At 39.6% G+C, this 25,536-nt stretch overlaps 1 protein-coding gene across 5 annotated transcripts in view; it reads left to right on the forward strand.

Annotated features, from left to right (window-relative positions):
• The window catches only part of LRP6 (LDL receptor related protein 6), a gene marked incomplete at its 5' end in the record, with an annotated part of 128,230 nt that overhangs the window by 11,328 nt on the left and 91,366 nt on the right, over positions 1-25,536 (forward strand). For all 5 annotated transcript variants that reach the window (XM_079549373.1, XM_079549374.1, XM_079549376.1 and 2 more), the window contains one exon: positions 3,277-3,670. In XM_079549373.1, the coding sequence (XP_079405499.1) occupies positions 3,277-3,670 (394 nt within the window). The remainder of the gene's footprint in view (positions 1-3,276; positions 3,671-25,536) is intronic.

Consider the following 25,536-nt stretch of genomic DNA (forward strand, 5'->3'; position numbering starts at 1 on the left):
CAGACTGTAATTACTTCTCAATTGAAAAAAAAGTTAAAGTGTTTTTGTCTGTTCAATTTTTATTTTTTTTTAATTGGTTCACCATTTTACATCCTATTGGCTATGGTATTTTTAAGCAACAATTTTTGTTGTGGTTCAGATGTAACCTTTTGTGGGCTCTGAGCAAACATTTGTTCTTCCTAGCTGGCACAAACAAAAGTTATTCTGAAACTCTGGGTACTTTAATTAGAAGAATAAATTACAGATAGGTCTCTCAGGTGGCAGATAATATGACAACTTTTGCTATGACTTCCCTTGCTGATTTCTAAGATGTTTTTCCTTTTGCTTGAAGTGAGTGTAAGTACTTCTTTCCAACATCTTATAGTTTGATGCAATTAAAATGCTTATTTATGATTGTATATAGAAAGGAAAATAGGAACATATTAAAGTAATTATTTTAAAAGAAAAAGAGGTAAATTTGAATTGTATCTCTGCCCCGTCATAGCTTAAACTGTAAAATAGTTGCCTTGCTTTGAAAGGAGCTTCTCTTGTATTTCTTCCCTTAGGGTTATTAGTATAGTTCCTTACTGTTATTCAAGAAAGCATCTCTGGGTCCTGTACTTTGTTTAATGTGAGTTATGTGGAGCAGAATGGAATCTTCTGGCGTAGTTCTTGCTTTGGCATTGCTATTTGAGTCAAGTAAAAAGTTACTTGGTACTAACGCTGCCAACTTCAAAAATTAGATTTTATAGGATATTGGAACCTTCATATTTTCCAGGAAGGGTTGGAGAGGGTGGGGGAACAAACCTGTTTATTATTATTTTGGTGATATATTTTTCATTCTCGAATGTCACAACAAATTGGAAAGCTTAATATCCTCATCTGCCAGCCCTGTGGAATGTGCTACAAGTTGTGGCTTCGAATCAATCTGCATGAAGCTGCTCATCTGATGTGTAGCTGAGCTTTTTCTGAGCTGTCATTCAAATCACTGCTATCATTCATGAAAAGGACGTTTTCTCTGGCTGCTCCTCAGCCAGCTCTGAGCACCAGCAAGGAGTGAATAACCTATGCAAGGCAGCTGTGTTAGGCTCAGCAGTGCCTTCAGGCCTCAGTGATTACACTTGACATGCCTGGTGTTCCAATTCATTGCATGCTGTGTGCGTGGGGACTCTTGCTCCGTGTTGTACATAATAATGGAGCCTGTACTCATTTGTGTGTGGATTTACCTTTTTTCAAATGCTGGGCATGCTGTCTTATTAGAGCAAGCTCTGCCAGTTGGCTGCACACGGTACTGTGGTGCACTGGGTGACACTGAGCTGGCTATTAACTAGATTTTTCGAGTTACAATTGTATGCAACATTTAAAAAATAGGTGGTCATATCGTATATCTGTTTCTTATCGCTTTCAATTTACTGAATAGTGTTTTTTGTTTGTTTGTATTTTCCCTGAAAGTGCAGTCTTTGTAAGCAACCCGCACTTAAAAGAAGCTAATGTGATTTGTCTTAAATCTTTAGGGGATGGGAAATTATGCAGAGAAGGGAAGGATGATAGCAAAGTAAGGTAATAAACACACTTATTACAAGGTTTCTGCTCTTTCATTTAAAGATGTCTATTCCTTCTCCACTGAAATATAATCTTTAAACTGAGTATTTTCCTGCACAATAAAAATTTGCTTTCTGGAGGAGGGAATGCAAATCTAGAATTCTTAAAAACAAAAAAGCTCCTCCCTCTAGCTATTCAGGTAGCTTTCTGTCTGAAGCTTCTAAAATTTGACATGAATCAATTTAAATTCAGTGTTTCTAAATTTAGGCAGATAGCCTGAACAATTTAGTTTTCAAAAAAGAGAAAAAAAAGAAGGAAAGAAAATAGCTTCCAAACATATAGCAGCATCTGTGCAATTTTTGGAGTTGGAGGTGGATTAAGGAACTTTTAAGTTGACTCTGCTTCTCCCAGTATGCACAGCACTTTCTTTGACAAACAGTTTTGTGGTAATGAGGGTAATAGTCTGATCTTGGAAACTAACTTTTGAGTTTTCTGAAGTGTGGTCTGTTAGACATTAGTATTTCTAATGTTATTGTGAGTTTCTCATACAAGAACTGTATCTGCTCTGGCAGTGTAGCATTCAACATTTGCTTGTGCACGTCGCTGCCTAAATAAATGCAGGCCTTTCTGTTAGGACATGCATCCTGCTAGGAGTTTTAAACGCCTGTCTATACTGATGAATAAATCTGGAGCATTTTTGTTAAGTTTGGGTAGCGACAGCTAGACAAGCATACAAGATGCCAGCTGTAGTTTGTGTCTAGGTACTGCTGTGTGGCTCTGCTGCTACAGTGTCCAGGTAAATGTAGGGAAAGGTAGGTATGCTTACTGATAGTGGTAAAAACTCTAGATTTTACTTCACCATTTGTTGAAGTAGGAATGAGTGGAATTTTCATAAAGTTATAGCATGTGGTTAAGGACATTAAAGGGGTTTGACATTAAGGACATTAAAAGGGTATGTTACATTTTAAAAACAGACCTTTTTCATAGTTACTACTTTCCATTAATTGTTGTTGCTGGGTATTTGTATGAAAAATGTACAGATCACACAAACTGATGCAGGAAGCAAGTAAGAGTGGTAGAGCTGAGTTCTAACGTACTTATTGTAGTCTGTTTCTATAGGTATTTTTCTACCTACCTCTTCATATTAGAACTGATGCTCAAAAATGTCATTCCTTTCATGCTGCACACTCATCGCGTGTTTGTATATCATATGTAAAATACCTAAGAAAAATAATTTCAGGGTATTAACACAGGAATGTCTCTGATGGCTTGACGTGTGTTATATTTTTACTGAAGTTATTGGGGTGTATATTAGCAAATTCTGGACAAAACATATTGAATCTTTGCTCTGATGGGTAAGCACTGAGTGCTTATAAAGCTACTATAGCTTCATCTTTCATATTCTTATTTAAGTACCTCCTTTACAGAGTAGTATCATTTGGGCACTTCAAACCTCCATTTTCTTTGTTCTCTGCCTTCTCCTTTAATCTAATTTTAATAATGCAGAGCCCAGAATAACGAGCAGTGCATTACAAAGTTACCATCTTGAGTTGTTGTACTGTTTGAAAGGCTTGGAATCTGTGCTTTTCAGTTAAACTATAAAATGTCTCCCCCCATCATTCCCCCCCTCTCCTCCTCCCTCCCTTAAATTGCTAGTTTCATTGCAATGGTACATCAGGCCTTAAGCTGTTCTTAACAGGAGTGTTGTTAACATGTCTATCTGTCCCCCCCACCCCTTATTTCTCCCACTTCAAGCTGCCCCACTGTTGCTGTATGCAAACCGCCGTGACCTGAGGCTGGTGGATGCTGCCAACGGGAAGGAGAATGCCACAGTAATTGTGGGTGGCCTCGAAGATGCAGCGGCAGTGGACTTCGTGTTCATAAAGGGGTTGATATACTGGAGTGACGTGAGTGAAGAAGCCATTAAACGAACAGAATTCAATAAATCTGGGAGTGTACAAAATGTGGTCGTTTCTGGACTTTTGTCACCTGATGGGCTGGCATGTGACTGGCTGGGAGAGAAATTATATTGGACAGATTCTGAAACAAATCGGATTGAAGTTTCTAATTTAGATGGATCATTGAGAAAAGTATTATTTTGGCAAGAATTGGATCAACCCAGAGCAATTGCCTTAGATCCTGCAAGAGGGTAAGTCTTTGTTAAAATGAAATGGTTACAAACGGGAATGTTTTTGCTGCTAGTTGCATGTGGAATGATTTTGAATAATCGGTGGTGCTGTTACTGAAATTATTCGAATCCATTTTGTGTTGCTGCTCTATTACTGTGATTTGAAAATAATTTGTACTTCTGAAATTATGTTCATGTCATTGAATTACTAGAAGTCATCAGATGTTCAAGAAGAGTACTAGAGGAAGCTTATTTTGGCAGTAGTGCAGATGGTGGACATAAATGTGGAAGTTCTAAGGTGAAAACAGATGTAATCTGCTTGAAAAAATCATCAAGCCATCAGACTTGTGTCTCACTGCAGCATCAAACTGGAGGTCTTTGTTCATTGTTAAAATTTATGCTTCCTGGAAACAGCAGGGAAAAATAGACTACAATAATAACATTTTGGGATGTATTTTGGCATGCTTTATCATTTAACCAAAGTTTATAGAGAAGTTCATCTTCTCACTCTACAGGGAACTTCTGTTTGGAAAAAACTGTGTTTTGGATTAGCCCGTTCTAGAACAAGTTCGATTCTTCTAATTTCAGTCTCTGGGTGTGATTTAAAGTATCATCTTTTTGCTCTGTTATTCATGGGACTGAGCTGTGGTTGCTAAATTCAGTGGTCTTTTTGGTGACGCTTTGTAAATGGCTACCTTGAGGTTACCCGGTGTGTATATTTGTCATATTTGAGGTGACTGGCTCAGGAGAGTGAACGACTAATGGAATATTGTTGATGCTTTGTAATCTTCTGAATACTGTTTTGTGTAGATATTTATACTATTTTTTTTTTTCTTTTTTTCTCCTTAACAAGAAGATGAATCTATTATATTGCCACTTATAGTAATTTTTTTCAGTCAGCTGTTCGGGGGGGAAAAATCAATGCATTTTTTCCTTTACAAAGATAAGGACTGTTTTAGATGCTTGCAGCTTCTTTATAATGTGATCAGTTCAACTCATGTGTCTGGGTATTTCCTCCACAAAGGAAAAATGGCTTCTTGTTCAATAGGATTTCTTTTCTGAACTTTGTTAGGAATGCTACAACCTCAATGTTTTCTTCTCAAGTTTCAACAGGCCTTTGACAATATGTTAAGAAATGTTTCCTTTGCATTATTTATAATTTTTTTAGCTTTTCAAATATTGAGAATGTGGACTTACTCTTTTCTTATATCTTTACTACTTATAAATCAGAGCTGATGGTGGCATGGGTTCTACTAGATTCTAGGACCATTTAAGGATACAAGGAAAGACGTAACACATTCGTGCCCATTCCACTCACCAACCCAAAGCTGGGAGAGAAGGGAGGAAAAATAGAGTCAAAATGGTTTTGATTTAGCTTGCGACCAGAGAGACAGTGGTTCTTATTAGTTATGAATAACACTTGTCAAGCCAGTTGGTCTTTTTGAGTGTTTGTATTTTCTGTGTACATGTGGTAATGCGTTCGGTGATCAAAACTAGGTGACAGTGTATTCTTGCAGTCTTTCAAAATACTTGAAGAGAAACTCCAATGAAAAGAGTGAAATAGATTAAAGGTAAAGAGAACTCATAACTTCTCTTTTTCCATACTGATGATCTGTTAAATCAATAGACAAAAACATTTCAATATGACTGCAGTTGTTTGGGTTTTTTTTGTTTGTTTGCTTTTATTTAAAAAAAAAAAAAAAAAAAAAAAAAAGCTGTAATTGAAGTAAAAGATTTTGTTTTCTTCTAAATCTTTTAATAAGTCAGTCTGTTAGCTGTTACTTGAGAAGTATGTTTTAGTGAGACAGAATGGTAATCCAGTGGTACATCCACTTTGTCTTACCATACCACAGATCAAAAAAAAAAAAAGAAACAAAAACCAAACTATTGCAATTCTTGTATACAGCCTTATGGCAGAAAGCATTTCTGCTTTTAATAAATACGGTGTCACTGCAGAGTATCTTCCAAACTTTGACAAGTCAGTGGAAAGGTAACCTCAGTACAGGGGTTTATTTTTTTCTCAAATAAGTACCGTTTGGTGCTTTAATTATTATTTATGTGTATGCACCTCTAATAGGTACTTTTTTTTTTTACCCCATAAATATGTTTAGATTACACATTGTTGTCTGGAGGACAGTAGCAGGAATAAGCCATAAAAATAGCTAATAGAATCTGAAACTTGGAAAAGCAAAACCCCTGTCATTTTCCTGCAATTTAGTCCATCTCCTCTTATTCACAATTGACGATTATTCCAAGTAAAGATTTATGAGATCTTACCAAGTCATTACGTTATTTTGCAGCAAATTGTACAGTATGATTGCTATTCACAAGTTCAATTTTTTTAAGTTCATTTGACAAATATAGTTAATCTAAGTATATTTCATAATCCAGTAATACCAGAATCTACTTATATATTTGGGACTTGGTTACGTATGTATATACATATGTATATATGCATTTATCTTACTGAAGATGAGAATGCCTACTTTAAAAAAAAAAAAGTTATTAATAGTATTAGCTAGCACAAATATGCAGTAATGTAAAGTGTGTTCTCTAGGCAGTGTCCTGTGTAGGAAAAAAATGAAGATCTTTTTAGCAAGTTGTGTGCTGTGGGATACTCGGCTGTCATTCTCTGAAAGTCTCTGCTCAGTGCTGTTGTAGTTCTGAAGAATGGGATCATTCTCTTTCAGAGCATGCTTACAGCAACGATAATGGTGCAGGTAACCTTTGCTGCCACTGCCAAACCATCTGTTAATTGTGTGTGAGGTCGTATGTGTAACTGTGAAGTACCAGAGTAGAAATTAGACTTGGTGCCTGTGTCAGTTCACAGTAACTAGTACATTTGCTAATGGAAAACATTTCTCAATTCATAGTTGTGACACAGCCATCAAGTCGTAACTTTTTACTCTGATAGTTTTGTCTAGGAAATCATCAGAATCTAAAATGTCTGGAGTCTTCTTACTAATCATTTCTTGTGTATGTTCAGAAGTCTAAGCTTCTTATTTCTCTATTTTCATGTAGTGCAATTTATTTTATGTTTTCCCATTTTGTTGTCTTGGCACTCAATGAAACGTGCATGTACCAGGGGAGAAAAGCAACCTTAGATGAAGTAGGATTGCAATGCTTCTTCAGCCTTCTTTTGAAGTGGATTGAGGATTTTCAGAGCTGTTTCAGGAAGGCTTCTGGGTCCTTGTCCTTTCTGACTCTGTTTTTTACAGACTAGTGTTAAACATAATACCCTGTTAAGAGGATCAATAACTGTGAATAACACATACACTTTGTTATTAACTCTTGCTAGGGGAGAACCAGGTGGTAGACCACCTCATGTGCAAAAGAGCAGCATTTAGGAATTGTTTGCATGAAAGTAGACCAAATGGAAAAGAGGTTTTTCTACTTCGTGTGCGTTTATAAATAAATAAAACATGCCACGTGTATTCAGATTCTCAAGCAAGTACGGCTTGAAAATGCAGTATAGTAAATTTGTGCTGCTGTTTTTCTTATTTTATTAACCTTTACAGCCCTTTTGTTCTCAGGGAAGAGTCTTCATTATCATCATGAAAGTTGCCCCCAAATTACTCTTTAGACAACTAGATCAGCTTTATTCTTAGGAAGCACTATCAAAACTTTTTTCTCACTTCTGTATGTATTGTTCACCACAGAAGGGAATTTTAAGTGCCTTCTAGAAGTGCTGACTAATTGCTTACTTTTCAGGATGTGTTTTAAATCAATTGACTATAGAGTTACTATAATTGTTCAACTCTTGTAAAGCATTCAGGTTGTAAAGGTTTTAAGCTAATGAATGGAATTAAGAGTACAAAGAACCACAGCACTTTTTTGACTGCTGAAGTTGGCTTCTGAAATGCTTTGTATGTTGGGTAAGATCTTCAGATTCAACAGGCAATCCTCCCCCAGAAGACCTTTCTTATTTTTTTCATCTAAAACATTTCAGGGAATATATACGCTTCTCTTTTTATAGACCTGCTTATTTTGTTTCCTTTGAAATCTGGAAGCTTGCACCTAAGTTCATCAGGCCCAAAAAATTCTTGCAATTGCCATACAGGCCTTGAATCAGTGCTTCACAACAAAAAGATTAATGGGAACAGATACTGTGTTGCTAAGCAAGGAAATGCTTCCCATGCGAAGACTGTGGCAACCCAGACAGAGGGTCTGCTTAATAATGTGGCGGTTCAGGTCTCTGGCTGCCGGGAGTGCCTCGGCCTGCTGCTGCCGGGGGAGGATGGGAAGGATGCCACTTGTGTGCGGTGTGAGCAGCTGGATGAGCTGCTCAGCCTGGTGGTGGAGCTTAGGGAGGAGGTGGGTAGACTGCGGACCATCAGAGAGTGCGAGCGAGAGATTGACTGGTGGAGTGACTCTCTGCGAGAAAGGCGCAGAGATTGCACTACCCAGACGGAGAGAACAATGGACCCTCTCTCTCATTGTAGTCAAACAGGGAGGGACAGCTTGAGTGAAGATGAGGAATGGCAGCTGGTCTCATCCTGGCGTCGCAGGCAACCCCCAAGTTCTCGACCTACCTCGGTTCCCCTGATCCCTCTCTGTAATAGGTATGAAACCCTGAAGCCAGAGGGAGAGGTGACTGATGATAATGTGGGAGCACTGCCGCCAAGCTTGCCTAAGGTGAGGCGGTCAGCTCCGCGTTTAAAGACTGCCTCCTCCAAGAAAGAAAGGAGAGTGGTAGTTGTAGGTGACTCTCTTCTGAGAGGAACAGAGGGTCCAATATGTCGTCCTGACCCTACCCGTAGGGAGGTGTGCTGCCTTCCTGCAGCCCGGGTCAGGGATATTTCTAGAAAACTCCCCAGCCTTATCCGCCCCTCTGATTATTATCCTCTATTGATAGTTCAGGCCGGCAGTGATGAGATCCCTGTTAGAAGCCTGAGGATTATAAAAAATGATTTTAGGAGACTGGGGAAGTTAGTTGATGGAGCGGGCATACAAGCAGTGTTTGCCAGCATTCCCTTGGTGACAGGGATGAACGCTGAGATGACCAGGAAAAGCCATCTTATAAATGCATGGCTGAGAGGCTGGTGCAAGCGTAAAAATTTTGGATTCTTTGATCATGGGGTGGTCTACTCGGCATCTGGCCTGAGGTCTGATGGGAATTGCTTGTCTCCAAAAGGGAGACGGATACTTGCCCAGGAGCTGGCGGGACTTGTAGAGAGGGCTTTAAACTAGATAGGAAGGGGGAGGGGGATAAAGCCAGGCCTGCTAGAGAGCAGCCTGGGGAAGTGGTAGTGGGATTAGGTGAGAGGCGAGGGGCTCAGCTGAGGTGCGTCTACACTAATGCACGCAGCATGGGCAACAAACAAGAAGAGTTGGAAGCCATTGTGCAGCAGGCAAACTATGACCTAGTAGCCATAACGGAAACGTGGTGGGATTGCTCCCACGATTGGAGTGCTGCAATGGATGGCTATAAACTCTTCAGGAAAGATAGGCAAGGAAGGCGGGGTGGAGGTGTAGCTCTCTATGTTAGGGAATGCTTTTACGCTACTGAGATTATGACTGGGGATGATAATGTTGAATCCCTATGGGTAAAGATCAGAGGAAGGGCTGACAAGACAGGCACCCTGGTGGGCGTCTGTTATAGACCCCCAAATCAAGATGAAGAAACAGACGAGGTATTCTATAAGCAGCTGGCACGAGCTGCACAGTCGCCTGCCCTTGTCCTCATGGGGGACTTTAACTTCCCTGACGTATGCTGGGAGTACAGCACAGCACAGAGGAAGCAGTCTAGGAGGTTTCTGGAATGCGTAGAGGACAACTTCCTGATACAGCTGGTCGGAGAGCCCACGAGAGGAACTGCCCCACTAGACCTGCTGTTCACAAACAGGGAAGGTTTGGTGGGAGATGTGGAGGTTGGAGGCTGTCTTGGACAGAGTGATCATGAAATGATAGACTTCGTGATTCACGGTGGAGCCTGGAGGGGGAATAGTAATACTGCTACCTTGGACTTCAGGAGGGCGGACTTTGAATTGTTCAGGGGACTAATAGGGGGAGTCCCCTGGCATTCAGTCCTAGCAAGCAAAGGGGTCCAAGAGAGCTGGTTGCTCTTCAAGAAGGAAGTCTTAAGGGCGCAGGAGCAGGCAGTCCCCCTGAGCTGCAAAATGAGCCGGCGGGGAAGAAGACCGGCGTGGATGAATAGGGAGCTATTCCTGAGGCTCCGGGAGAAAAAGAGAATCTACCGCCTGTGGAAAGAGGGACAGGCCACTCAAAATGAATACAGGGAAGTTGTTAGGATGTGTAGAGGTGAAATCAGAAAGGCAAAAGCCCAGCTTGAATTTAACCTAGCTGCTGGTGTGAAAAGGAATAAGAAACTCTTTTATAAATACATTAACAGTAAGAGGAGGACAAAGGAGAATATCCACTCTTTGCTGGATGAGGCTGGGAATGTGACCACTGAGGATAAGGAAAAGGCGGAGGTTCTGAATGCCTTCTTTACGTCTGTCTTTAAAAGTCAGACAAGTTATCCTCAGGATACCCCTCTCTCTGACCTGGTAATCTCGGCCGGGGAGCACACCAACCCCCCTGCGATTCTGAAAGAAACAGTCAGAGACCTAGTGCTCCAACTGGACTGTCACAAGTCGATGGGGCCAGATGAGATCCACCCGAGAGTGCTGAGGGAACTGGCGGAGGTGATAGCCGAGCCGCTTTCCATCATCTGTCAGCGCTCCTTGTTGACTGGTGAGGTCCCAGATGACTGGAGGCTTGCCAATGTGACTCCCATTTATAAGAAAGGTCGTAAGGAGGATCCGGGGAACTACAGGCCTGTCAGCCTGACCTCGGTGCCAGGGAAGGTTATGGAGCAGATCGTCTTGAGGGAGATCATGCGGCATGTGCAGGGTGACCGGGGGATCAGGCCTAGCCAGCATGGGTTCATGAAGGGCAGGTCCTGTTTGACCAACCTGATCTCCTTCTATGATCTAGTGACCCATCTGGTGGATGAAGGAAAGGCTGTTGATGTGGTCTACCTAGACTTCAGCAAAGCCTTTGACACTGTCTCCCACAGCATTCTCCTGCAGAAGCTGGCAGTCAGAGGCTTGGATGGGTATACTCTTGGCTGGGTAAGGAGCTGGCTGGAGGGCCGGGCACAGAGAGTGGTGGTGAATGGAGTCAAATCCAGCTGGCGACCGGTCGTGAGTGGTGTTCCCCAGGGGTCGGTGCTGGGGCCTGTCCTCTTCAATATCTTTATAGATGACCTCGATGAGGGCATCGAGTGCACCCTCAGTAAATTCGCAGATGACACCAAATTGGCTGGAAGCGTGGATCTGCCTGGGGGTAGCGACGCCCTACAGAGGGATCTGGACAGGCTGGAGAGCTGGGCTGGAGCCAATGGGATGAGTTTCAACAAGGCCAAATGCCGGGTCCTGCACTTCGGCCACAACAACCCCAGGCGACGCTACAGGCTTGGGGCGGTGTGGCTGGAGGACTGCGTAGAGGAAATGGACCTGGGGGTATTGATTGATGCTCGGCTGAACATGAGCCGACAGTGTGCCCAGGTGGCCAAGAAGGCCAATGGCATCCTGGCTTGCATCAGAAACAGTGTTGCAAGCAGGAGCAGAGAGGTGATTGTTCCCCTATATTCAGCACTCGTCAGGCCGCACCTCGAGTACTGTGTCCAGTTTTGGGCCCCTCACTGCAAGAAAGATATTGAGGCCCTGGAGCGTGTTCAAAGAAGGGCAACGAAGCTGGTGAGGGGTCTGGAGCACAGGCCATATGAGGAGAGGCTGAAGGAGCTGGGAATGTTCAGCCTGGAGAAGAGGAGGCTCAGGGGAGACCTCATTGCTCTCTATAACTTCCTGAAGGGAGGTTGTAGTGAGCTGGGGGTCGGCCTCTTCTCTCGTGTCATTAGTGATAGGACCAGGGGGAATGGTTTCAAGCTACGCCAGGGGAAATTCAGGCTGGACATGAGGAAGTATTACTTTTCAGAAAGGGTGGTCAGGCACTGGAATGGACTGCCCAGGGAGGTGGTGGAATCACCGACCCTGGGGGTGTTCAAGGAAAGACTGGATGTTGCGTTGAGGGACATGGTTTAGTAGGAGCTATTGGGAATAGGTGAACGGTTGGACTGGGTGATCTTTTAGGTCTTTTCCAACCTTAGTGATTCTATGATTCTATAATTCTATGAAATGAAATTGGACAATTCTAATATTAGTTACAGTGTCTTGGATATTATGGAAAAAACATTTTAGGAATGAACAATTCACATTTTTTTGGTAAGACTTCTGTTTCTTGTTTGTTTACGAATGGGTCAACATTATTTAAAATGGCACCTCAGAGATATGTTCCAGTAATTGAATAAATGAAGGCTTTGCTTCATGCCTTCTGTTGCCTGATGTCACATCTCCCTTGAGCAGATTGCATCTGGCTGAAAATCTTTTTGGTGCTCCTTTATCGCCGCTGACGTTTTCCACAGATTAATGCACTCTATTTAGTTATAGCCTGCTCCGTGACAATAAGTACTTAACTTTGAGGCTTTCCAGGTGATTTATGAAAGCATTGAGCTGATATGAAATCTGCAGATTGTTGTGGTGTTGACACATCAATTTATAAGGTGTATTTAATCTTCACCTAAATAAGCATTTTTTTTTAATCAGGAGATGGTGGTTGTAAATGCAGCACTCTTAATGGGTTTGTTCATTTTGTATTAATGTTGTTATGAGGATGTTGAGGCTGTTGAGGTGGTATTTTTTGTTGTTTGCTTTTTTTTTTGTTTAAGACCAAATGAAAAGTAAATTCTGGTGACAGCTAGGAGGTTAAAGAAACCAGAGTGTCGATTTTGGCAACTTAAAAATGAAGTTAAGCCGAAAGATTGCAAAATAGTACCACACTGGTTGTCCTGCTGACATTACATCAGGATTGTCTTGGCTCTTGAGCCGTGTGGAACTCACGAGAGATCTAAAATGCAGCACCAGTGTCACTAGATAATTGGATGATCCTAGTGCGGGTCCTGTTGGCTTTGTGCTGCAAAGCCTGACAGCACGTGGAGCCTTCAGGAAGCCAGCATGGCAGTTGAAACAGCCTTGCCAGCTTCTCCAGAACTACTACAGCTTTCTCTGCTTCCGAAGCATAAGGTGGCCAGCTTTTAGCTGTTGGTCTTAGGAGGGTATTTATGACTTTCAGGAGCAAAATGGGACAGTATTCACTTGTGTAAGTGTTGAATGCTAAGGCTTTCAGGGTTGGTTTGTTTGTTTCAGCACCACTGACAGCCTGTTCATTTTTTCTTTCAAAAGACTTTGCAAGGTTTGTTGGAGATCTGTTGCATGAGATGCTGTCCTCCAGTTGAGAAGGCATGACTTTATTGCACGGTTCAAAATAGGCATTTCATTCTCCTCTTCTGTTTTTTGCCTCATCTGAAGGAGGAGGTGAAAGAAGGTAACCAGAAACCCACTTATGTAAAACAGAATGAAGAGGTGACCTCTCTTGTAAATCTTGCTGTGCAGGTTTTAGATGTTGCTGCCACTGATTGCCTAGTCTCATCCTACTGACAGGAGTTTCCAAGAACTCAGGGTAACATAATCTTTGAGATGTTTTCCTTAATTTTCAGGCATTTTACATAGTTTTCTCTATTCACAGAAAGAGATGGGAGAGATTTGGCTTTTTAGAAATCAAACTAGAGTGCACAGAGTTGATTTGTAGAAGATTTTCATCTCTTTCTTATGGACTCAAATACCTTAAAATTGCAGATGCTTTTAGCTCTAGGCAAGTTTGGAAATACTCTTTCATCCCTACCTCCTTTGTTCAGTGCTTGGGCTAGAAAACAAGATTATGGACTGGGTCACTTGAGGGCTGGGCTTTAGTTCGCCTGCTGCCATCTCTGCTGTGAATAAACTAGTAGTGTCTTCAAACATTGTTGAATTTGTCAAAGCAGGGAGCTCACTGGCTTTTCTTTTTTCACTTAGTGTCTTTTGATTTGCACTTGTGCCTGTGAAACGTGTGGATATGGTGTTTTATGCAGTACTCACTTGATGGTTTATTATGGTCATATTCACAAAGATGATTTAGCCCACTAATAGTTACCTCGGTGTTAGAGTAAAAATGGTGATAAAAATCAGTAAAATTTATGTGAGCTGGCTTTAAGTATCAATGTATACTTCAGATGTCTATGTGCAGCGTTTGTTTAGTAATTTAGAACTGAGCATTTGAACCAAGGTAGTAATTTCTGGTCTGTGCGAATAACCTCTGGTAATGGGTCTTCGGGCATGACTCTGTTTATCTGCATTTTCAATCCCCACAATTATGACTTAGCATCTAAGTCTAGACTCTGAAAACCTGTTGTATTAGAAAATACAAAAGTTGTGAGCAAGCAAGTTTTCACCAACGACATTTTGAATGAAGCTTTATATTGAGTGAACACAGGGAAAGTTATTTTTAAAATAGTTAATTTTATACTTCAAGCAAGCATTACTAGCTAGCGTGTTAATTAAAATGTGTTTGTTCACACACCTTTAAAAAATTAAAAGGATCCTAAGACATCTTTTAATAACGATTAACAGAAACTCAAAGGGGCCATACTAATTTGCAGCAGAAAGCTGTAATCTGAAATCTTCTTTATGCTATGTTCTAGTATTTAAGAAGGTGATGGGGAAGCAGAATGTATTGAAAGGAACATCCATGCAATTTCTAGGGAAGGGTCCAAATAAAACTAACAGTCTTCCTCTCTGGCTCCTAGCCCCTTAAATGCAACTTGCATGACTTAGAGGTGTTTATCAGGAAATTGCTACCTTAAAGCAGAAACATAGTCTATCTTAGTTGTGGTGGATAACAGGAGTGTAGTAGTTTCTCATCTTACAGCTCATGAATCATCTTTTTCATAGGCTTTTGGGGTGTCGAGATAGAAGTTGGAATGCTGGAGGAAAAAGTCCTAAGTTTTCTTCATTAAAATCTTATAAGACTGTTGTGCATTTTCATTCCTGACAGCATTTAGAGGGAGGGACTGAAGTGTGTCCATGTGTAAAATTTCATCTAAAATGTGGACCAAGGGATTTGGTTTGTATTGTAGAAAATGGAGGAGAAATTCAGCTTTGTTTTTTGGTTTTTTTAAGGCAGCATTTTGTTGAAGATGATGATTGCTGCGTTACCTTGTTGACAAAGATTGATTTATTGCTCATTTCTTGAAAATAGCTAATAAATTCTATCACTAGCATGATTTGAATCAGATTGCTCTTTAAATAAACTATGGACTAACTTTGTCATTAAAAAAAAAAAAAAACATAGCACTCAGTTGTATAGAAATTAAGCATGATTAAAAAAAAAAAAAAAAGTCTATAGAGGATCCATCTTTATTTGGCTATGTTCCTGGGAAAAAATAAGACCATCCCTGTGGGAGAAGTATATTTCTGCACTGTCTTCTGTGTAAAATGGTCAGATAGAATGTCATAGGATTATATATTGTAGTGAGGATGTTGAGCAAATCCAACTTTTTACAGTGCAGCTAGTAAGAAGGGAAGATACACTGGGGATGTAAAATTTGAGTGAGCCTAATAAAATACCTGAATAAATAGACTTTCTGCTTATAAATTTCTGCTTATAGATCCAAGGATAGGAAAAGATGGTGGACATTAGTCTGTATGCCGAGGTGTTCATCTGGGCACGTGTTTGAAGAGGTGCAATTCCACTGCTTCACTATCTATCTATAAAAGACCTGAAAAGGAGCCGAACAAAGCAAAAGTTAGTGCTTTGGGTTTCTGCTTGGTGCATGGAGAAAGATGATTGCTTTTAACTTCTGGGTGTGCAGCTGTAGCCTACCTGGTGAATTTACAGTCTGTCAATTTCCTCAGTAGACTGAGTGGGTCTCAGTCTTGTGGGTACTTAATAATTAAGCAGTAGGAAAATCTAAGCCTTGCTGTGAGTCCCTTCAGATGGATTAGTGATGCTATGCTGGCGCTCCGGATTTTAAGTGGTGTGCTTTAAATGCATACGTCTGGGTGAGAATGCATATGTAGTATGTATTTGGCATGTCTGTCTAGTTAATTGTATCTTATAATTGAAACACGCTAGGTGTGTTGTACCTTAAAACTTAAACAGCAAACCCAGAATTGTGAAGTTCTGGAAACTTTGAACTTTCTTTTTTTCCTTGGTCTGATGAGTAGTATTACAAAGAACAGTAAAGCATTTTTCTGGATCTTAATGCTTAATTAGGATCCTTCTACTACTTCTTTCTTCAAAACTGTCAACATTCATTCTGGGTCTCTCTCTCTCTCTCCCCCTGCTTTTCCCCCACCTCCTTTCTTTCCCTAGAGTTGTTCAACACATACTTTAAATTTTTATTTCCCATGGGAGCCTTGTCACTTCTCATTTTTACATCTTAATTCCATGTTTCAGCATAAAGTATTACTTGTATTAAGTTTTCTCTGTCACTTCAAGCAAGAAATAGTAAAGATAAGAGATTATGCAACTGAGAGCACTGTTAAGTCTGAGCTCTTTTTTTTTGAATAAATCTTTGCAAGTGTGAAATTTATGTTTCGTATTTAAAGGATGAGTATTATCTCTGCTCTAGCAGGTTGTTAAATTACACTGAAATTACACAAATCTAACTTGCAAACTATGTTCATGCAATTCTCTTGATGTGCATTGTATTGATGCATAGAAATATCTTGGATTCTTAACTACAAGATTTCTTTCACTAAAAATGTTTTCATTTGTTGTAGAATAAAACTATCTCCTACAATTGTCTGCCTTCAGGGTTAAACTCTGAACTTCTGAGTAAACTAAGATAAAAGATATTTTTGTTTTCATTTGTACTGTTATGTATGTTTAAAAAGATGTTTATCTTTCTGTGAAGTACTTGTTTAGATCTAAATATAATGGATTAGTCCAAAGGTGTAAAAAAATAAATAAATAAATTAAAATTCAGAAAAAAATTCAAGAGATTCATGTGATTTATAAAGCAGTGGACTTTAGTAAGTCTTAAACTGTAAGGAGATCCTACAAGAATGCTTTCAGGTGTGTATAAAACAAACCTCAGGCCTGTCTTGCTGTAGATGCTTGAAAAATAAAGGAGCTCATGCAGATGGTAACAATCCTGATTTGTCTGTTTTTGTTGGTTTGGGGAAAAGGAGGTAAGCTGCTGCTTCACCTGACCATAAGATCTTTCCTAAACGTTAACTGTGTAGTGTTGTGTTTATTGTACTGTGTTTTCCTGAAACAATTTGTTGTGTTACTGTGGTAGTCTGACACATTATTTTAAACAGTACTCAATTCCATGTTTATTGTAGCCAGAAATGATCTTTGGAGGTTCTGACTACAGATTTCTACCGGCCCCCTGGGCATGCATACAACCAGTTGTTTGACTGAGGGAATAATTGAAGAGAACAGTGCTCAAGCCAGCTCACAGCTACTTGGCTAAAGAGTCACTGGTGAAACCAGAAGTTCATTTTGGTAAAGGTATGATCACTGCTTGTAACCACTAAAAGTCTGAGTATTAGATAAATTATATAGTCCTAACGATCATTTTATAGTAACAAACCAAATTTGGATTTAAAGAGAGGGATACTATGAAAGCATAAAAGTACCATGTGTTCTTGAGGGTTGACAGAAATTTGTTACTTAACTGGAGAATCATCTCCTCACATAAGAATGTTCTTCTATTTCAAGACAGAAATGGAAAACTGAGAGTTCCTGAAGTGAGCTCTGTATATAAATGTATTTGTTTTAGCTTCATTAAGATCTGTGAAATTTCATCAGCTAATGTAAGCAGAATGTTCTGCCCCCAGTTCAGTAAGCAGCTGAAGGACAGTCTTGTTGGTAACTGTAGGACAGGATCTTTTTGCTTAATGTCCCAAGCTGCCTGGTTTGCAGCATATATTCTGTAAACTGCAAACCCTGGTCCTGTAGCTGAGAGATGGAAGTGGCTGTCAGCATTTTGGAAGGATGAAAAGATAAAGAAAAGACAAACTTCTTAGACTTCTTCAGAGGAGAAGATACTCTAAGAAAGAACGATATGAAAATTAAAAGCAAGATATGTCATATTGGAGAAAAGCTGTCTGACAGCTCTTCAGCAGGCCACCACAAGTCCTGTATTTAAACCTGGATGAGAAAGAAGGTGACCCTGAAATATTAAATAAGCTTAAAGACAAGGTTTCTAGAATCAAGTCCACTATGGTAGTTACTTGATATTTAAACCTTGGTTTGAGTTCTGCCTGTTGTTGCAGATTAAGAAATTTCATTTTAGGTTCTTGCTTATGAATGATTTGGCATAACACTTTGATTGTTAATTTTCAAAGCTGAATTTGTTTGGGAATTGTCCCTGAATTCACAATTGCCTGCTCAAGTGAGAAAAGTAGATTATTTTGTGCAAATGAAAGAAGCTTCAGAGACTGTTAGCTATGAAGTAAATTTTTGAAGTGACTACAAAACGATTTTTTTTAAATATTATATTTGAAAAATTGCTGTTACAAAAATATTGCACTCCAGAAAATCCTTCTAGAAAGGGTAGATACTGCAAATATTTTCATCTAGAACTAGAAGAAGATGAGGATTTTAAATATGTGTATTTCTTAATTGTACCTTTTTTTTCCAGTCTCACTCTGCCACATTTCCTCCCACCACATAAGCTATCCACATCCTGGGCTGAACCATTCAGTTTTTAAAGTAAGCTTTACATTGAGCTTTTTGAGGGAACGTGTATGTTAAACATACACTGTGGGATGGTGGCTTTTAAAGTGAAGGTGTTTGGTTTTGGTTGTTGTTGTGGCTGCTTGGTTTCTTTTTTTGCATGTGTGTGTTTTTTCTTCTTGATGAAATTCCAATTCATAAAGCATCTTAAAGACAGATCATAGAAACTGTTGTAAATTGCCTAGCATATCAGACTTACTTGGTATGGTAGACTATGAGGGTAGGATAGATAAAATCACTGCATTAATTAATAGATAATTAATAATTAATATAATTAATTGATATTCTGTCACAACAGTGCTGAATTTGCTGCCTTCATAGACAATAGTACTAGTTTTTCCACAAAGCGATTTAGTGGCATTCCAATGTTGAGACTTAAATGATTGTTTCCTTATTGCAGTACCTAGATGCTATGTGAAACTTCTTTTCATTAGCTGCTGAATGTTAACTTCAAATGCTTTCCTTCGAGATGGTAAAGAATAGTATTAGGCAAAATCCGTGCTTTTCTGTTAAATAAGAAAAGATCAAAAAATCATTTAAAACAGTGAAAGGTGTAACTGCCCCCCCCTATTTAACTACAGACTAAGTCTGGCTAATAATATGTAGTTTTGTTGAGAATTTGGAAAATGCACAAGCTAGGTGGTAAGAATAAATGCCAGAATAACTATATGCTTAGTAAGTTTTTATGAGTAGAAAAAAATGTGAACTCGTATCTCTTGCACATGCATTTTTTGCAACTATGTTCTAGCAAACCATAAGACTCTCCATTTTTCCTTCTTTTTTATTGCTACTAGATAAGTTTCCTCTGTGGTAAAGTTTACAGAAAGATGTAAGAGACAGCTTGTCAACCATGTGTTCAGTGTCTGCTTGACTAATGTTTTTCTGATGGAAAAGTTCTGGCTTCTCTTTTAGAAACAATAAGAAAAATCTATGGGAATGGCTAGCGTTTTTATGGCTGACTTTGAAGCAGCTACATGACTTGTTTCTTCATTTCAGGCTGTCCCTCTGGAATTGTGATGTCAGTGCATTCTGGCATCTATTTTCTCAATGCTGTTGAGAGCTGCTCATCAGTCTTTCCAAAGATAGATAGTTGTTCTGTTATGTGGCTGACTACAAAGTTGTCAGTCTTTAAAAATAAATATTTAAATAAATGACGTTTCCAAAATCACAAAGTGATGTGAATGATCACTGTTTCCAGGGAGCCAGCAAAAAGAATTGCAGTCAAGCTATGTACACAACAAGTCTTTTGACCTTAAGTCCCTTTTTTTTTTTTTTTTTTTTTTTCTTTTCCCATCTAGAGTTACCCTGTTTGCACAACCGAAGACAAAATTGTTTTAAGGTGGCTGTGTTTCTAAGCAGTGACAAGAAATCATGTGAGTCAATAAAGCAGTAATTTCTGGCCTGGTGCAATCTCCAGTTAGTCGCTCACCGTCTGTGTTACGCAATTCACGTGCCCTGTTATACAGTTGATTTGATTGTAACATCTTAGTCAGTATTTAAGCAACAGAAAATGATGACAAGAATGGCCATGCCCAATTTTGTTTCAGAGCTTCCATATGTTATTCATCCATGACTTTTTTTATGCCCCTTCATCATGGAAGGTGCTTGAATTTCTTATTGAAAAACACCAAGTTTTTTATGATCAGCTGGTGAATTCAGAGACAGTAGTGGGTATGGGTAGCATTCTGATGTGGAACAAGGGCAACAAGTTTAACAATAGAAGTGTTCTGGTGGTTGATTTTTCCCTTTTTTTTTTTTTTTTGTTTTGTTTTGTTTTGTTCCCTCCTCCTCAGAATTTTGTTTTATGTTGGTCTTGAACTCTCCTTCACAAGTTTGACTGAATGTTTGTGTCTAGTGCTATTCATATTAACTATTGAAGTGGAAAAGTATGAAAGTAGAATGAAAGGATAAAGTAGGATCTAATTTAAGTTTTAAAAAAGACCTGTATCGAGGAAAATGTGACTTACAAAGCATTTTCCAGAAAAAACATGAACACAAAATATCTATGTTTTCTATATATAGCTTTTTGGGTCCAAAGATGAGTTACTACTATTACTCTTATCAAAACTGGAGTTCACTTCACATATCATAAAATGCAGCTTTTTTTTTTCTTTTGCCCATCACCTTTTCAAGCGTTGCTTAGCTTTCTCAGCTTTTAATCTGCATTGTAGTGTCTGTGTCAGATTTGACATGTTTCAGAGCACATTGGTTGTTTAGAGAAACTGGTTTTTTTTTGTTTGAATTCATGTTTCTTCAGAACCACAAAAGTGGGCAAAATGTGTCAGCAGAAATAAAGCTGAGTGATCCCACAGACAAACTCCTGTCACTGTAAGAAGAAAAACTGTGCAGCAGGACTGGTGTTTTAATGGTACCGGTGTATGTATTCAGTTATAAAGTTGTCTTCCCAAATATGCAGAAATTTTCAGGCTGGCTGTGACTAGGCTAAAAGTACTGTACTGAAATGCTTGTTCATAAATACAGACTTGGTCATTTCATACTGTAGGAATTCTTTTTCCTTAAAAGCACTCCACTAAAATACTTCAGCCTGTGGTTTCTGGAGTGATCGTGGGAATAATATGTACAACAGCATGCTGCACAGAAGTGCTTGACTGATTCTTTCCAGCTGCGTGGAACTGATTGAATAACTCAGAAAAGAGATGGTCAGATCTGCCCCATGTAAGCTATTGGATGTCTTTTCAAAGTGCTGCTGCCCATAATCTCAGGTTGAAGTCAAGGTGATTTGGAGATAGTGACTTCATGACCAAGTGGGACTCCCTTCGTCCAGGTCTTGTATGTTCTGGGATTCTTAGCCTTTTATTGGTGAAAGCAAAAATAGCAGATGATATTTTGGTTTTGTCCCCTAATAGTGCTCAGAAAGTTCTCCAGGCACTGTGACTGAGTGAATAGTGCTAGAACACCTGGGGTCAGCAGTCCTGCAAGCTCTAATGTAGGGTTATGTTCATTAACTGTGGGTATATTCTGAACCAGGCCATAGTAAGCACTGTGTGGTGGGAAAGAGACATTTGTTCTATACAAAGTGACGTTGTAGAGCAGAAATGTGGTTGTTGTTAAGTATGTATGGCTCTGCTTATAAGGAAAATATTTATTCTGTGCTTAAACATAGAGATGATGATATAAAAATGACAGAGCCTAAAGTGGGTCATCACTCAGGTGATGGTTTGTCATCTGTAAGAGCATGAACTATGAGTTTTTCAACATAATAAAGGACTGAATGTAGCCTTGGGAATAGTGGAAACAGAGTGGGGAAGCCTGGAACCTGGATACTTTAGCTGAGGATCAGATGGCATTAAATTTGAAGTTAGAAGCTGTCAAACCACTTGCAGAGATCTTAAAAAGGAAGGAAAGGTTACTTTGTGTTACCCTTTGTGTAATGCAAGCATGACTCCTGTAGTCAGATCATGATATAAAGTAACAGAAATCCAGCCTTACAGTCTCATTCTTAAAGCATTAACAGATTATTTTTTTTTACATGAATAAGATCAGCATTAGAATAACTTTTTGTATAAGAGACGGGTGATGAAGGTTCTGTTTCTGATTCTTCCTTGATTTTTTTTTCTTTTTTTTTTGGGGGGGGGGGGGAGGGGGGGTGAGAAAATCATTATTCCTGCTGTAAGTTCCTTCTTTAGTGTTGTATCCTGATAAAAACCAATTTATTCTTCCAAACATTTGCAGTTATTTAGGTGATTTGTGAGCACAGCATTGTTCTCTTTGCTTCCTTTCCTCCTCCACCACTCTTGCAGATGCCTGCTGAAGCAGGCACAGAAATTGAGCGGCTCAGGCCATTGCTATGCCAGCTTCCTGTGCTTGTGTTGTAACAAGTGAAGCAGCACTGTGCTGTTTCATGTTCATTACAACAGTGTTATCAAACAATTTGGATTAAACTGAGAAGTGAAAAAGCAAAAATGGGTTACAAGACCTGTAATAAGTAAACACCTTTGGAAACACTTTGTGGGGATTGAGACAGATTTAAAATGTTTGTAAAACAAAAACGTCTTTCTGTTACTGCACCCCCGAATATAAAAACACGATGCTCGAGTGCTAATGAACTTTTATAAAGAAACAGAAATGCTGGTCTGTCTTCCTAGTCTGACAACATGATATGAATAAAGAGCTGAAGCTTTATTAAATGAATTCCAGTTTGTTAAAATTGGTATGGAATTTATGGGCCATTTGTTGTTATTGGAAAATGCTGATTCATCAACATTGAACTGGGCTTTGGCAACGCTGTTTTTTGACAACTTTTCATTAAGTCCTTATCCTGGTTCACATTGTTGGAGTCTTGAGTTTCCAACTCTTGCAGTCATATCACACTAGCTTTTTGGAAGCTAGTGAAATGAGGATTTTTAGCTGTGGTAGCATTGTGACCTCTATTTTGCTTCCTTCCAGGTATATCTTTCCCTTTCAAGTGCTGCTGTACTTCAGTGATATCTTGTAAGCTTTGTGTTTCTTTCATAGATTGCAGCAAGGCTTGGGTTAAAGCTGAACACTTTCTGCAGAAAAGAAACAGTATTGCCCATTGAAAATACTTGGTTTTCATTCTTTGTCAGCAATTCTTCATGCAGATGCTATTGTCTTGTATTATGCTAGGCATTGCCTACATAGAAGATAGGAGTAATATTTCCCTGGGTCACCAGAATTTTAATAACCATTTTGCAGCTTTGAGAAGATAAGGGGAGGATAAAAATAGGAGAAAGGAATGGGATAATGGGTATGTATATGTACACAAGTCCCTCAGAAAGTAATGCCTTTTATGTATTTCCATGGAAGCTACAATAGATACAAAAAGCACATTAACTCTATTTGATAGAGCAAAGTCTCAGCTACAAAACAATAGTTTCAACACAGTTGCCACCACTAGCTATGCATTTCCACCAGTGATGAGCAAGAGCCTCCATGCTGTGCTTGATTTAAAAAAAAAAAACTAAAAATTAAAAAAAAATCTGCACCAGTGGAGGCAACTGCCTCTTCCTGCTAACACTGCTTCACCATGCCAACACCTACTGTTTGCTCTCTGTAAATGTTCAGCAAGTGTTGATGAATAACAATGGGAGCCATTTTTTTCCTCAAGGAGAAATTCAGTGACACACCTTTGCTTCATACACACTTCCATGTCAGACACCATTTTGTCACACTGCCCCTCCGCTGTCATCTGCCACGTGGCAACAAAATGTAACAGAACATTGGTGGGAAGGCTCAACATCTACTGCCATACTACTAGCATCTGCCTCTGGCTTCAGCCAACATAATAAAACGAGAGGCATTACTTTTGGAGCAGCCGTTGTATATTCATGCTTTAGGAGACAAACATAGCAGCTGAAAAGAGATGGGATCTCTTCACTTTGATGACTAAGCTGCCAATGTGTTTTGTCATGTCTTCTCACTGGTGTTTTCTCTCTAGTTTTTGAAAATTTTAAAGCAGATGGGAAGGTCTGTGTCATCACCGCTGAAGGTCTGATTTTCATGGTAGTAAGTCTAGTCATTACTGTAATACAAAGATATTTATTACTTGTCAAAAGCAGCGTCACTAAATTGCAACTAGCAACCTTCTGATTCACCTTTTAATTTGTTCAACTGTTGTCTGAAAACTAACTAGCTTTGTGAAAGTCACATTATCTTAAATATATAAGCAGATGCAAAGGAGGAAGTAAACACAGTTTCTTAACAGATGCTTGCTACCGCTTCTTGCTTGGCTGTCTTCCAGCATAGGATGCATTTTTTGCCTTCTAAAGGTGAGATTGGGATAACAGAGAACAAGTACTGCCAAGTAATTTATGTATAGGTTTCTTCATAAGAACAGAATTGCGTGTGTTGGGAGGGATCTTTGAAGGTCATCTAGTCCAGCTCCCCAACAGTACGAACATCTACAGCTAGATCAGGTTGCTCAGAGGCTTGTCTAACTTGACCTTGAATGTCTTCAGGGATGGATGGACCACTCACCGTCTCTGTGGGCAACCTGTTCCAGTGCTTCACTACCCAACAAACAGAAAACAAAATGCAAACAAAAAACCAGACCTTTTTTTCTGATATCTAAATCTCTTCTGTTTTAGTTTGAAACCAACTCTTGTCCTGTCACAACAGACCCTGCAAAAGCGTGCCCCTCCTTTGGACACACTCCAACAGGTCCATGTCTCACATGAACTGAGCACTTCGTGTCTAGATGTAGTACTCCAGGTGAGGTCTCACCAGTGCAGAGTAGAGGGGCAGGATCATCTTCCTCGACCTGCTGATTTCTTTTGATGCAGTCTAGAATACAATTGGTTTTTCTGGGCTGCAACGGCACATTGCTTGCTCAAGTCCAGCTTTTCCTCTACTTGTACCTCCAACTCCTTTTCAACTGTGCTCAATCCCTTCATCCCACAGCTTGTATTGATAGCAGAGGTTGCCTTGACCCAGGTGCAAGATCTTGCACTTGGGTTTGTTTAACCTCATGAGATTCACTTAACTCCTTTGCGTGAGCCTATTTAGGTTATCTGAATGGCATCCCATCCCTTGGATATATAAATCTTACTATGCAGCTTGTGGTCATCTGCAAACGTGCTGAGGGTGCATTTGACCCCACTGTCAATGTCATCAATAAAGATATTAAAGAAAACTGGCCACAGTATTGATGCCTGAGGGTTGCCACTCATCACTGATCTCCATCTAGGCACTGAGCCATTGACCACTGCTCTCTGTGTACAATCTTGCAACTAGTTCCCCATCAATCAATCAGTCTACTCATCAGATGCATATATTTCAATTTAGAGAGAATTATTTTACAGGGGCCTGTCAAAGGCTTTATTGAAATCAAGCAGATGACATCAGTGGCTCTTCCCTTACCTACTGGTACAGTTACTCCATCGTACAGGGTCACTAGGTTGGTCTGGTAGGACTTGCCCTTAATGAAGCCATGTTGATCATCTTGGATCACTTCCCTGTCTTCCATGTGCCTTAGCACAGCTTCCAGTAGGATCTGTTCTGTGGCCTTCACTGGCACAAAGGTGAGGCTGATAGATCAGTAGTTCTCTAAATCATCCTTTCTACCCTTCTAAATAAATGACTGTGGTGTTGCTTTTTTTTCAATCACCAGGGACTTCACCTGACTGCTATGACTTCTCAAATATTGGGAGTGGCTTGGCAACTGCATCAGGTGATTCTTTCAGAACTCTGTTTCTACCACTCCAATCTCATAAGGACAAATGTTAACCAAATGTTTGACCAGCTTAATGGTGTGCAGTGTAGGTGTTGTTTTGGTGGGA

This window comes from Tetrao urogallus (assembly GCF_951394365.1).
Source record: "Tetrao urogallus genome assembly, chromosome: 1".
NCBI classification, from domain to species: domain Eukaryota; kingdom Metazoa; phylum Chordata; class Aves; order Galliformes; family Phasianidae; genus Tetrao; species Tetrao urogallus.